Genomic DNA, 13922 nt, shown 5'->3' with positions numbered 1-13922 from the left:
TCCATGTTCCGCTGAGGTCCCACCAAGGCCACCTCAAGCAGACAAACTCCTGCACCTTCTCTCTGACACTCGTGTTAATAAATCCCACTCAGGATTCAGATTTAGCCTGTGATTCCCTGGGATCCCCAGATATGTCTCTGTGATGCAGCTGCCGATTCACATCCTCACTTTCTGTTGGAGAATTTGATTTTTACCTCTTCAATGTCTCTAGCCTTCCTTAGTGATCAAATTTTTACTCCCTGTTACCACAGACTGAAGTAGGGTTTATTTATTTTTATATACCTTGTTCTAATAGGTACTGGCAGAAACAAAAAGGCTGCTAAACCCGTAACACTAAATATGGCAAACGAACAGCAATAATCAACACGAGATACTGAAGCAGTTCTGCTGCTCTTCTGTGGCTAAGTCAACATCATCCATTGCTAATGGCCAGAAAAAAGAGTCTCACCCTTAGCCTGTACCTCTCATTTCCCTTACTTCTGGCTGTAGGTCCTCTGGCAAAGGCACATATAGTAAAATTAAAAGGTGAATTTCAAATCCACAACATTCTGGAGCCAGACTTTTGTTCTAGTACGCTCAGACCTTTTTGACACCAGATATACCTGCCTCTAGGCTTTTTATCTTGCTCCATTTAAACACCTCCATCCAAATACTGTAAACATATCCATTTAGAATTTGTGAGACACGAACACACAAATAAAGTATAGAGTGAAAACTGCATCTGTGCTGTGTGGAAAATTATCTTTATGTATGATTTCCTCCTAGCTGTCCCATGTGATACTAGTACGGTATCACATGCCCCTGGGAACAAGCTCATTTAAGAAATATGGGTTAAGTATGTAGAGTACCATTAATATTTGATGTATGGAGTATGTTATTAGATATTTATAAGGAATCAGCTGAAGTACATAATGATGCACACCATGAATATATAATGTAATTGCCATTTTTTGCTACAACTACAGTTAATCAAGTTTGACAATATAAAGAGAATTTTGAGTATCTAGACTTTTAACAAATATTAATTGAGCAAAACACAGCAGGTTTGAGCCTATTAATTTACAGATTCTATTCATTTACTTAAAGGAATGTGTCTAATGAAGAAATCAGAGACATGCAGATCAGGGAAAGGTGAGTGCTACTGAGATCTGCATGCGACTGTGGTGATGTACATTTTAGCGATGTTGTGTGTTCTGCAGAAGAGGTATGTGTGTAACAGCGAAGGCTCTGAAGAAGGCAGCATAGACCTGAAAGCTCTTCAGACTCAGCTGGCCTTCAGAGAGAATTACACCTCTCCACAAAGCTTGTCCAATTTATGCCTTCAAGTTTTAAATGTGTCAGCTGGGCTCCTGCACTTTTCTTTCAGCTTAACTACACCAGGATTAGGTTTGAGTTAACTTTCCCTTTTCAAAATGGCTTACCCTGCGTTCGTGCAAAAAAATTCTTCCCCTGCATTTACCTGTGGGTTAATACAGTCCTTAATCCCCACTGAAAGTGGATTAAGCTCCCTGTGAATTGAATTTGCACAGAGCGAGGCTGGTGCAGACCCTGCTGTGCTCTGCATGAGCCAGACAAGTGCTGACCCTCCCAGCATCGCACTGCACCAGAACGAGCCTGTCCTTTACCTGTGTCCGCTCTGGGCATCTGAGGCTCTCCAGACCCTTAACACCAGCAGCCTGCTTTTAACACCAGTATGCAGCTGGGATCAGCACCGAGGCAGAGGTTGCGCTGCTGGAGCACCTGCCTGCAGCGCTGCAGGAGCACTGTCACAGCCAGCCTGGGCGGGCAACACCGCACCGATGATGGGGGCTCCTGCCTGTCCTTACCCCTCCGAAGGCTGACAAAGCTACTGGTGACCCCTCACAGAACCACTGGCTTAAACAAGGTTGGTTTATGTATGTAAAGGGACGTGCAGCGCAGAGCAAAAGGCCAAAAATATCACTTAAGGGAGTTTATCTGAAGTCACAACAAAGCTAATTTTTCCTTGTAGTGTTAACAAAAAATCTGAGGGTTAAGCACTGTGACACTCCTGCTCCCTTGTCCCATCGTGTGGAGCATGGAGAGGATCTGGGGCAGCAGTTTGTCCTGGATGTGAGATGGATGCCAAGGCTGGCCAGCACTGTTTGGGGCCAGAACCCCCAAATCATGGTTCTGGCTGGTTCCCCATGTGTGTTGCAGTGCAGGACAAGCCGAGCACCACAAGGTGCAGAGCCAGCTGCAGAGGGTAGCATAAGAGAACCACAGCCCCGAGTGCTTGGCTGTTGCTCTGGAAGATGTTCCTGTCCCATACATGCTGCTGTGCAGAGTGAGCTAGTACAAACCTCGCTGCGTGAACTTGGTTGCTTTTATCACGTGGGTGATACGCAGAAGCACAGTCCCTGATGATGGGAGTCTGGGCCCTACCACGGGCAGACAAGCACTTATGCACTATTCTGGAGTTTCTGGAAAAGGAAACCTCCCTGGTTTTCCATGCAAGTTTGTTTTAATTCCTTTGACCTCTACAGGCCTCTCAACAACTTCAGCAGTTCTCCTTGGCACACTTAAAAAAGCCTCCCTGATGCAGCAGCCTAACTGGAACAGATTTACCTCTGATTCAGCTATAACACACTAACTTCATGGGAGCACGCTCCCTTTGCCCTGCTGTGAAAGAAAGTCAAGTGCATGTTGGTCTGCCAAGGGTGGCTTCTTGCAGCATCCTCCCCAAATAACTTGCTAGCCAAGGATTTCAAACTGGTTAAACACAAGAAAAACCCTTCTGCTACTAGCTATGAATATTGCATTATTTATTACCTTTTTACTGTTTTCATGTAGAGCTGGGGTGGGTGAATAAGTTATGTTGGCAAAATGATATTTTAGCCAGGTTTGATTTTATTTATTTATTTTTTTACCATTAGTTTAAAGCAATCAAGAACAATCTGTTCCTGACCGACACCAGTGAATGAGCAGAAGTGTGTAGGCTAGACCTGTCTCAGCCTGCAAGACAAGGCGCCTCCAAAGTGTCTCTATCTTCCTTTGCCAGTGTTTGCAGCATACAGACCTTCACCAGAGTGACTGACATCAGAGCACTTATTTCTGAAAGACAAAAAAAAAAGACTTATTTCATGTTCCTGTTCACTCCAAATCTGGCTAGCATCAAAAAGCACCAGAAGGCTCAGCTTGTTCTGATGGCAAGAGTTGGCCGTGGGTAGCTGGAGGAGGCTGGGCAGCCAGCGAGGGGATGGGAGGGGGATCCAGTCTACACTGGCTAACAGACTAACAGTTGCTGCAGACTTTAATTTCCTTTTATAGAAGGGAGATCGTGGGAACTGTTGCTCTTCATAGCCTGTGGAGACTTCAGCTAAAAAACTGCCCTCCCCGGGGACCACGTACTACATAACATCCCAAATGCCAGTCTGCTTGTTTGCTCGTGTTTCTGCCACAGCCAAAAGCAGCGTGCTTGCCTTTGCGTCATGCAGGGACCTGTGAAGCCTCCCTGTTCTGTGGCTCCTGGACCATGACCTGGAGTCACACGAGGTGAGAAAGCCTGCAACAGTCCAGAGGGTGGTAAGGGAGATGCAGAGTCAGGGCCACACAGGAGCAGGAGGAGGGATGCATTAGGAGCCTACCTGCTGCTATGCACGGGGCCCCCTAGGGCCGAGTGCAGGCTCAGGTGCCCGCCTGGATGCTGCTCCAAGGGCCGCTGACACTGGAGCACGCCGGCAGCCGTGACAGGGCTGGGGAGCAGCCTTCACCCGACAGCTCCCGTTCCTAACTCGCCCCCAGGGCCAGGTACACCCTGCAGCAGGGAGGATCCTGCATCTCGGGCAGAGTAGGATTAAACACGCGCCTCTGCTGTTTCCGCCAGTCTAGGTTTAATAAGAACAAGGATGAGCCTGGGGCAGCAGAGGGGAAGGGGACAGGACTTGGCATGTGGCCAGGGAAGCTCACCTCGCTTACGCGGCTTACACCTTTTCTTTAGAAGCCCACCATCGCAGTCCTCACTATTACCGGCAGCTCCTCATTCTGCAGAAGGAAGTTGCTTGAGGCTGGAGTTTATTTATACTGAAAACAAATGTCAAGGCATAGAGCCATCAGGAAAGTTTGGTGGCAGCAGCAGTTTCCATGGTCTGCGCAGGAAGCTATCTATAGCAACTGGGAAACCACAGAGGGCACTTGTTATCACCACTCTGCAGGACGCACTCTGTCTGGCCATATACAGGGAGTTATATATAGGGCCATATATAAAAATACAGAAGAGCCCTGTGGCTGTGTTGGAAAGCCTCATCCAGACTAATTCTCTAGCAGAACCCTGTCCTTGGCCCCACCAGAGCTGCATATTTCAGAGGCTATTTCAGAAGGATGCTGGGCAGTCAGCACCACCCGGGGACAGCTGATCTGTAACATACGAGCGTACAGACCAGAGTGCAAATACGCCCAATCGTTCTAAGATTTCTGATTTCCTCTAAATTATCTTTGTGCTAGATATAGAACCATCCCCCCTCATTCCCATCTCTGCACCTTGCAGATTAGCTCTACACTAAACATTCACACCAGCAAAACTCTCCTTAATTTAAGAATTTACAGGCTGGCGGGGGGCGGAGGGGGGATTAAAAAAATTACAATGTTAAAGCAGAACTAAAGAACTGTAAAAAATAGTCCAGGAGGGTCCTTAAGACCTTAAGAGCCCACCAGATTGCCCCAAGGCAGGATCAGCTGTCCCTATGTCATTCCTATCCTGCTGTGAAAGAGCACCCCCAACAAAAGCTCCCCAGGCAGTAGGTTTACACAGATGCCTTTCTGTGGGATGCTCCTCCACAATGGGTCTGAAGTTAAAGGAGGCTTTAATGGTATAATAAGCAGTATGAAGGTCGGGTCCAAGATTAAAATGTAATTTTGTAAAGTGAGCCTATTTTAGTAAGGCATGGTGATAATTTAAAGAAGGTTGCTAAATGAAGACTCCTGGACAGCATAACAGCAAATTAATATAGCTCTGTGCTAAGGGAAACCTTTAAATTATCCAAAGGCAGCATGCAATTTCAACAGCAGCCCTGCATGTTCAGCTTTCTAGGCAGCATAAGCACCACTCCTTTCCCACAAGCACTCAGGAAGAGCAATGAACAACTGAAAGCTGTGCCTTGACTTCTATTCTGTCATTTTTTGTGTCAAATTGTCCTTTTGCAGATTTCCCGTAACAGGATAAGGTGGAATCCTCCCTCCCAGGGCGAGGCAGAGCCTCTCTCCCATGTGCTGTACCAAAGGGGACATGGGGAGAGATATGGATAGAAACCCAGGGATGGCTCTTGCAGAAATAGCTTCACAAAGGCCTCCGCGCGCTCTCAGACTGTGAGCATGCGAGGTGTTTGGTTTAACCAGTGCACAGGGTAGCTCCTGGTCCTCGTACCAGAGCCTGGATGCCATCACTGTTCCGAGTTAATAAGGAAGCCACCTTCACATGCATACACGACTAAAACTGTCAAAACACAGGCTTCCACATGCGTATCTCCCTCTTTTCATTTGTGAGTTTAACAAAAACAACTTAATCCGGCAAGTGGAAAGCGCTTTCCTTACTGCAAACATTTCCCCTCCCTTGCACATTTTGAAATTCTCAAAGTGAGAAGTTTCAGATTGTTCTCACACAGATTTTCTCTTTCTTGACGACCTTCCCCTTTTTATTGAAAGGCAGGACCATTTCCTTCCTCAGGATCCTGCTTGTTCTCCAGTGATAATGGCCACTTCTGTTCAGTCCCGTTCCCAAGTACAGAGCCTGTACCTACAGGTGGACAATTCAAAGGATGTTCTTGCACTGCAGTTATCAAACAAGGCACTTTGCCAGTACCTCAAAAACAAAGCAGTAGTGTAGGGGTTTGCTGTCTTTGGTGGGCTTAGCTTGAAAACTTTTGGAGGTTGCAATTTTCTGTGCCCTGAGAAGATGCCATGTGGGCAGTTCTTCACCCAGAACACCTGACTGTACTTGCAAAAAAACCCACCCCAATGGAGCTACAGCTCACAAGGAACAAGAGTTTTTCCCTGCTTCCCAAAGCAACAGTTCATTGATTTTTATTAAATTCAGAAACTCATCAGGCAAATAGAGACCAGGAAGATAAAAGCTTGAAAATGGTGGACTGAAAGTGTAAATCTATGACACACTGTAACCACTCAGTGGAATAATAATCATTTAGTATAAAGATGATGAGACTTCTCCTTCACCCAGTGCTTGTTTAAAGTGAGGAAAACTTAAGTGGTCTCTACTTGCAATAGCAAAACAAAAGCTTTTCAGAACAACCACAGTTTCTAACACCAACCAAAACAGACGAATATTCTCATTCAACTGATGCACTTCAGAGACAGTTCACATTTTAGTTACAGCAATAGGATCTGCTTACCTGGGGGGTCTCTCTCCTTCTGACATCCTGACAGCGTGTCTTCTACCTCTGCAGGGGCACCAATAGCAGGGTTCTTCCAAAACGCAAGGAGATGGGCTGTCCAGAAAGGCTCTGACTTTGGAAATCATTGTTCCTTCCCCTCTACACAAGGTAAACCCAAATCAATGGCTGAGGACTTGCTACAATGGGGAAATGTATTTTTCTGTGAGCACTATTCTTTCTAAGGGATATTTAATTTTTACTGGCTTTCACGGAGAACAGCATATTTGATGTAGCTGAAGAAGCTCCTCTTAGGTTGTCTTTTACTTTGTTACAAGGCATTAGAGCATGGAGCAAGGTAGACTTAGTATGTGCTTCAACATACGTATTTCAGATATTTCTCCCCATGCCCAATTTACTTGTTAGTTTTTTTCACGGCTCATGATTGTTCCATTTAGAACAAAATTTCTCAAGTTGAAAAGTTCATAAACACAAACTTACTTAGCAACAGTCTTCCAAAAATGCTGTTCACAGAATCACAGAATGTTAGGGATTGGAAGGGACCTCGAAAGATCATCTAGTCCAATCCCCCTGCCAGAGCAGGATTATCTAGATCATATCACACAAGAACGCGTCCAGGCGGGTTTTGAATGTCTCCAGAGAAGGAGACTCCACAACCTCTCTGGGCAGCCTGTTCCAGTGTTCAGTTACCCTCCCTGTAAAGACGTTTTTCCTCATATTTATGTGGAACCTCCTGTATTCCAGCTTGTACCTGTTGCCCCTTGTCCTGTCAATGGATGTCACTGAGAAGAGCCTGGCTCCATCTTCGTGACACTTGCCCTTTACATATTTATAAACATTAATGAGGTCACCCCTCAGTCTTCTCTTCTCCAAGCTAAAGAGACCCAGCTCCCTCAGCCTCTCCTCATAAGGGAGATGTTCCACTCCCTTAATCATCTTCGTGGCTCTGTGATGGACTTTCTCTGGCAGTTCCCTGTCCTTCTTGAACTGAGGGGCCCAGAACTGGACACAATATTCCAGATGCGGCCTCACCAGGGCAGAGTAGAGGGGGAGGAGAACCTCTCTTGACCTGCTAACCACACCCCTTCTAATACACCCCAGGCTGCCATTGGCCTTCTTGGCCACAAGGGCACACTGCTGGCTCATGGTCATCCTGCTGTCCACTAGGACCCCCAGGTCCCTTTCCCCTACGCTGCTCTCCAACAGGTCTGTCCCCAGCTTGTACTGGTACATGGGGTTGTTCTTGCCCAGATGCAGGACTCTACACTTGCCCTTGTTATATTTCATTAAGTTTCTCCCCGCCCAACTCTCCAGCCTGTCTAGGTCCCTCTGAATGGCTGCGCAGCCTTCCGGTGTGTCAGCCACTCCTCCCAGTTTTGTGTCATCAGCGAACTTGCTGACAGTGCACTCTATTCCCTCATCCAAGTCATTAATGAATATATTGAATAGAACTGGTCCCAGTACCGACCCTTGAGGGACTCTGCTAGACACAGGCCTCCAACTGGACTCTGTCCCACTGACCACTACTCTCTGGCTTCTTTCCTTCAGCCAGTTCACAATCCACCTCACTACCCGATCATCCAGACCACACTTCCTCAGTTTAGCTGCGAGGATGCTGTGGGAGACCGTGTCAAACGCTTTACTGAAATCGAGAGAGACCACATCCACAGCTTTACCATCATGTATCCACCGGGTTATGTCCTCATAAAAGGCTATCAAGTTGGTTAAGCATCACTTCCCCTTGGTGAAGCTATGTTGACTGCCCCTAATGATCCTCCTATCCTTGATGTGCCTAGAGACAGCACCAAGGACAAGTTGTTCCATGACCTTTCCAGGGATGGAGGTGAGGCTGACCGGTCTATAGTTACCTGGGTCCTCCTTCTTGCCCTTTTTGAAGACTGGAGTGACATTTGCTTTCCTCCAGTCCTCAGGCACCTCTCCTGTTGCCCACGACTTAGCAAAGATGATGGAGAGTGGCCTAGCAATGACTTCCGCCAGCTCCCTCGGCACCCGCGGGTGCATCCCATCAGGGCCCATGGATTTATGGACGTCCAGATTGCTTAATTGGTCCCTGACCCAGCCCTCATCAACCAAGACAGATTCCTCCTCTATCCTGACTTCTTCTGGGGCCTCAGGGGTTCGGGGCTCCTCAGGACAGCCTCTAGCAGTATAGACAGAGGCAAAGAAGGCATTCAGTAACTCTGCCTTCTTTTTATCCTCTGTCTCCAGGGCCCCCACCTCATTCATCAGTGGGCCTACATTGCCTCTAGTGTTGGTTTTACCTGCAATGTATTTGAAGAAGCCCTTTCTGTTGTCCTTGACCTCTCTTGCAAGGTTTAATTCCAAGGAGGCCTTAGCTTTCCTAGTTGCCTCCCTACATCCTCTGACAACAGACTTATATTCCTCCCAAGTGGCCAGCCCCTCCTTCCATGATCTGTACACCCTCTTCTTCCACTTGAGTTTGCCCAGCAGTTCCCTGTTTAACCATGCAGGTCTCCTGGTACCCTTCCTTGACTTCCTACCTGTTGGGATGCTCTGATCTTGAGTTTGGAAGAAGCAGTCCTTGAATGCTAACCAACTATCTTGGGCCCCCTTACCTTCCAGTACCCTGTCCCATGGGATTTCACCTAGCAATTGCTTGAAAAGGCCAAAGTTACCCTACTGAAGTCCAGGGTTATGATTCTGCTAGATATTCTGTTCCTGCCATATGAGATCCTGAACTCCACCATCTCACGGTCACTACAACCAAGGCTGCCCTCAACCTTCACCGCTTCAACCAGACCCTCCTTGTTAGTGAGAACAAGATCCAGCAACGCTTCTCTCCTAGTTGGTTCATCCACCATTTGCATCAGAAAGTTATCAGTGCACTGGAGGAACCTCCTAGACTGAGGATGGCTGGCTGAGTAGGCCTTCCAGCAAATATCAGTTTAGTTGAAATCCCCCACGACAGCCAGGGCCTGTAATTGTGAGACTGCTCTCAGCTGCCTGTAGAAGGCCTCCTCATCCTGATCTGGTGGCCTGTAATAGACACCCACAACAGTATCACCCCTGCCAGCCTGCCCCTTAATTCATACCCACAAACACTCAACTCGCTCCTGATCCGCCCCTGGACAGAACTCAATACATTCTAGCTGCTCACTCACATAAAGAGCAACTCCACCACCTCTCCTTAGTGGCCTGTCTTTCCTGAACAGGACATAGCCATCCATGACCACATTCCAGTTATGCAAGGTGTCCCACCAAGTCTCTGTAACTGCCACTAGGTCATAACCCCCCGACTGAACACGGATTTCTAACTCCCCGTTTATTCCCCATGCTGCGTGCATTGGTGTACAGGCATTTCAGGGAGCGAGCTGAGCACACCGATTTCACCGTTACCGTATCTGCCAGCACTTATGTACAAATCAAGTTGCTGTGAAACCCCTAATGACAGTATTTAAGACCTCGGTCCTCAGATCCTATTGAAAGGGCACATTTAACTTACTTTGTTCAACAAGCCAGTTCAAAGCTGTTTTTCTGGAAGAGGAGGTAGAACCACAGTTTCTGAGCCTTTCAGATAAGATAGCGGCACCCAGCTGGCATACATTTGTCAGCCCAAGCCAACATCAGCAAGCTTTGAGTGCTGCTGAGGATTGCATAAGGCATTAATTTTATACATACATTCTTGATAAACAGGAAGTATTAGGGAGCGCATCTGTTGTATGACACCCTTGCTGGAACACCAAAAGGTTGTGGCAGTGTAGCCGTTTCACATAGTGCAAGCCCTGATAGCCAAGACGGTTTTCACATCCTCAAGCACATGGTAAAGCCATTTACTTTCTTATTTAGGTTCAGCCTCAGCAACGTAAAGCTGTGCTTAACACAAAATTATTACAGGTGGATAGTAATCGCATGGTTTGCTTTTTCTAGCTATGTTTAAGCTGCACAGTTCACATTTAAGTTTTAGCTGCATTTGGACGTCTCTGTTGTAAAATAGATCTTAGGCTATGGACTCCTTTCTGTGAAATTATTGTCCATCAATTTATCATTTAACATTTTTCCAGTCAGAAGACATGATAACCACAAAAATGGGGGAGGCAATGCAATCTAGTGTTAACTACACAGTCAGAATCAAAATGTCTGCTACACAGGAACATTCAATGTGCACCATTTGTTTGCTTGACACCAGTTGGGGCACTAAGAATGGCAAATCATGCATGCAGAGTTGGTTATTAGCAGAGATTTTTGTCAACTTTAAAAAGATTAAAGATTTCAAACCAATTAAAGTAATTGGATTCTCAGTGTGGGGTGAGGGCATACACATTTTGCTGTCTCCAGAACAAACTATGGGAGTTAATGGGAAATAAATATGTCCCCTGCAACCTTCAGAGAAGGGAAACTCCGTTGTCAACATTCAGCCTGAAAAGATGCTATTATTTAGCTGGGGAAAAAAAAAAGCTGTAGAATAACTGGGGGCCAAGATGTGAAATATAAAATCCATATAAACAACCCAAGGTAGCTTACAGATACAGAAAACAAAGCAAAAAATATTACCTGCTTTTCAAAGCATTACTTGCCATGAGAAACAAATTATTCACAGAATATGATTTTTCACTGTTGTCCCCTTACTTCTGCTTCTCTACGCTGATGTCCCTCACAGATGAGAATCTGGTCACAGACAAGGGAACTCAGGAGCCATAGTTCAGGATTTTGTAAGTACGGATTTGCCCCAAAATAATAAAATACATCATTCCTCATGAAGCCAAGTAAGAAAGTATCAATATTTGGGCTGTTTCCCAGAAGAAACTTAGAGCACCTTACATAACTCTTCTGAAATTCAAAGCTACTTCATCTAACAAGGGATGTACACTAAATGCTAAGAAACTGGTAAACACTCTCCAGCAAGGCAGAAAGCATGGGTAGGGACGGGTGGCTACAATAACATTTCATCTTCATTGTAACTTCACCATGTTCCAAAAAAACAACACACTCTACCATGGGTCAACTTGTGGCCACCGTCTGATGTCAAGGACAAGCAAATACTGTGCTATTTTAAAATACTTTTGCCCCAAGGTTTTGTTTGGTTTTCAGTGGATTGTCAGCTAGGTAGATGCCCATGACCTGAGAGTCTTCTGTCCAGGGAAGCTACCTCAGCCTTTGCTGACTAACATCCCATTAAGCCCCTCTGGGAAAACAGACTCCCCCAGGAACTGCTGTAGTGAAAATCCACCCTGGGAGATCCTCTCTTTTAGGGATCTCTACTATTTCTTCCTATTTGCAGCTGAATTTCAGGTAATCTCAGGATGTGGGGAATAAAACCAGTTCCCAAGCTCTCTCTTTCTCAGTTTATTCCCTCATGTTGCTTGAGTCAGTACCTCCCTCTTGCTGTTGTCCCCTAATCTACACACTAACCCTAGGCAGCTCAAATATTTCCACCATTCTGGTTCCATTCTTACTCCGCATTCCCTTCCCTATTTTTCTCTCCATATCTCCCAGTTTTAATATTCTCTTACTCTGCACCAGTCCTACTCAAGCACCTCATTCCCCCTCCCCAGTACTAGCCCTATAGTCCCCTTGCTTCCACCACTCGACTTTCTTACAGTTCTTCCAGCTAATGCAGCCTCTCCTCCTACAGGGAAAGTGTCTACTGGGACATGCCTAGATGCAAGTTTTACTTCCAAGCCCTTCCCCATGCTCCTTCCCTGCTTTTCCAAGCAGACCACCACTGGTGATATGTTCCCAGTGCTGCCATGGAAATTAATCTGCTTATAGAAATAAAAACAATTTCTTTAAGTAGGAAGGCTGCCACAGGTGTGAACATCAGGATTGTTCTGATAGCCTGAAGATGCCCATTGGATCTCTCTGACATGTGTGACAGGGGTACAACTATGCTACCCTCTTCCCTTGCACTGCATTGCAAAATCAGAACCACGGCTATTCCTGAAAGCTCTTTTCGCTGACTGAAAGGGTCTATATCCTGTCTCTTTGGGCTCTGCAGTGGCAAATAGTGCACTTAATCTGGCTTGAGAGATCTCCAGTTATCTGTGTTTGGAAGTGCTTTAGAAAAAATAATGTGCCTTAATAACTGGCAAGTAGAAAGATGTCCTGGTGTCTACTGTATGCTTGAAATGCACAAATGACCTGCCACAAACGCAACAGCTGCGAAGTTATTTGCTATGATTCTGAGCCACATTTCAAGCATAGGAAGTAAGGCACTACTACTAAATAAGCTGAGAATGTTCATCATCTCTCTAACAGCAAACCACTGCCACTTACTTTAAAGCCCGATACTTCATTCTTTACACAGAATGGTTAATAAACTTGGAATTATTTCATACTAAAAAGGAAATACGCATTAAAAATCGGAGTGCAGCTGTACAATTTTAATGTATTGCAAAGACTTGACTTTGGAAACAAGTTCTAATGCTCTTCTCACACACAGCTACTCTTCCAAATGACTGTGTTGAGTATCTCTTACTGCCATACATCAATACGCCACACGCTCATTGAATTGCACATGAAGACGGTATGCCAGACGAAAACTCTGTCTGGCTAACGATCTGCTGCATCTGTGCAGAAGCTACTCAGAAGAATTATGAAATCCATCTAGTAAGGCCACACAACTTTAGAAGTCCAGTATATTGAATAAAATAATTTTATTTGTATTTACTTGCTTTTTTTTAACAAAGTTTATGGAATCTGAAAGTAGACAATAAAAGGTAACTTTTAACTGAGACTTAATATGGGAGATTCTCTACCCCAAAAATATGTCAAACATTAAGATCATAAAGAACTCCAAGATTCTGTGCTATACTGTATGATATGTAAACAGATTTCGAAAATACTTCCCCATTATATATTTTGACACAGTATGCACAAATTTCAAAAAATAAAAATGAAGTTTAAACGCCTCAAGGGATTTCTTAGAAGTAAAGCCATTCGAAGAGCCATTTACAGTCTGTGGTGACAAACTTCTATATAACCAAAATATTTCCTTTTCTTTCACAATACAGAATAACCTGCTGAAGGCCACTCCCTATTGAAGTGATGCCAGCAACACAGATCTGATTGTATGACTCCAGCACTTAAAAGAGCACATTGGTTATACATGGCTTTTAACCTTGGGCTACAATTATGCTACCAGAACTAAATTCAAGTCTAAATCAGTCGTGTAGAGAGGTGTGTGTCGTCTGAACACTGTTTAGAGTCCTTGTTTTCCAGATCTGATGAAGGTGGTGAAGGCGGTCTGAGGTTCTTGTGCTTACATTCAGGGCGGGATGAACTTTGCAAATACCAGGTTCTCCAATTAACGACAAACCACAGATCCCAAAGTAGGCATGTAAAGCATCTGAAAGAAGGATGGAAAAGGAAAAATAAAATTCCTGGATTCCAACACCTCTGAATAATTACAGCCAAGGAAAACAAACAAACAGGTTCTACATTTTAAACTTGAGTTCTGACAGAAGAAATCAATTTCTGCCCAAAGCCACCAGCGTGAACTGATAGTCTGTAATCTCTAAAACTAGAGTCTAGTTTTGTTTTGTAACAATTCTTGCCCACTACTTTATTTCTTCTGAGTGC

At 45.2% G+C, this 13922-nt stretch overlaps 1 protein-coding gene and 1 long non-coding RNA gene across 2 annotated transcripts in view; both read right to left on the bottom strand.

Moving 5' to 3' along the window:
* Positions 1–2862: 2862 nt before the first annotated feature.
* Positions 2863–4005, bottom strand: LOC137676894 (uncharacterized). The gene is made up of 3 exons (XR_011050179.1): positions 3928–4005; positions 3606–3845; positions 2863–3072 (listed from the first exon to the last, which is right to left on the bottom strand). It is a non-coding gene; the product is annotated as an uncharacterized lncRNA (long non-coding RNA).
* An 8977-nt stretch (positions 4006–12982) lies between these two features.
* Positions 12983–13922, bottom strand: part of PGGT1B (protein geranylgeranyltransferase type I subunit beta) — a 46939-nt gene continuing 45999 nt past the window's right edge. Inside the window, 2 exon segments of the mRNA XM_068423920.1 lie at positions 12983–13555; positions 13558–13689. Of these exon segments, the coding sequence (XP_068280021.1) occupies positions 13500–13555; positions 13558–13689 (188 nt within the window). The 3' untranslated portion in view covers positions 12983–13499.

Source organism: Nyctibius grandis, chromosome Z, assembly GCF_013368605.1.
Source record: "Nyctibius grandis isolate bNycGra1 chromosome Z, bNycGra1.pri, whole genome shotgun sequence".
NCBI lineage: Eukaryota > Metazoa > Chordata > Aves > Nyctibiiformes > Nyctibiidae > Nyctibius > Nyctibius grandis.
The sequence above is the reverse complement of the archived record's forward strand: the minus strand, read 5'-3'. Positions and strand labels throughout refer to the sequence as shown.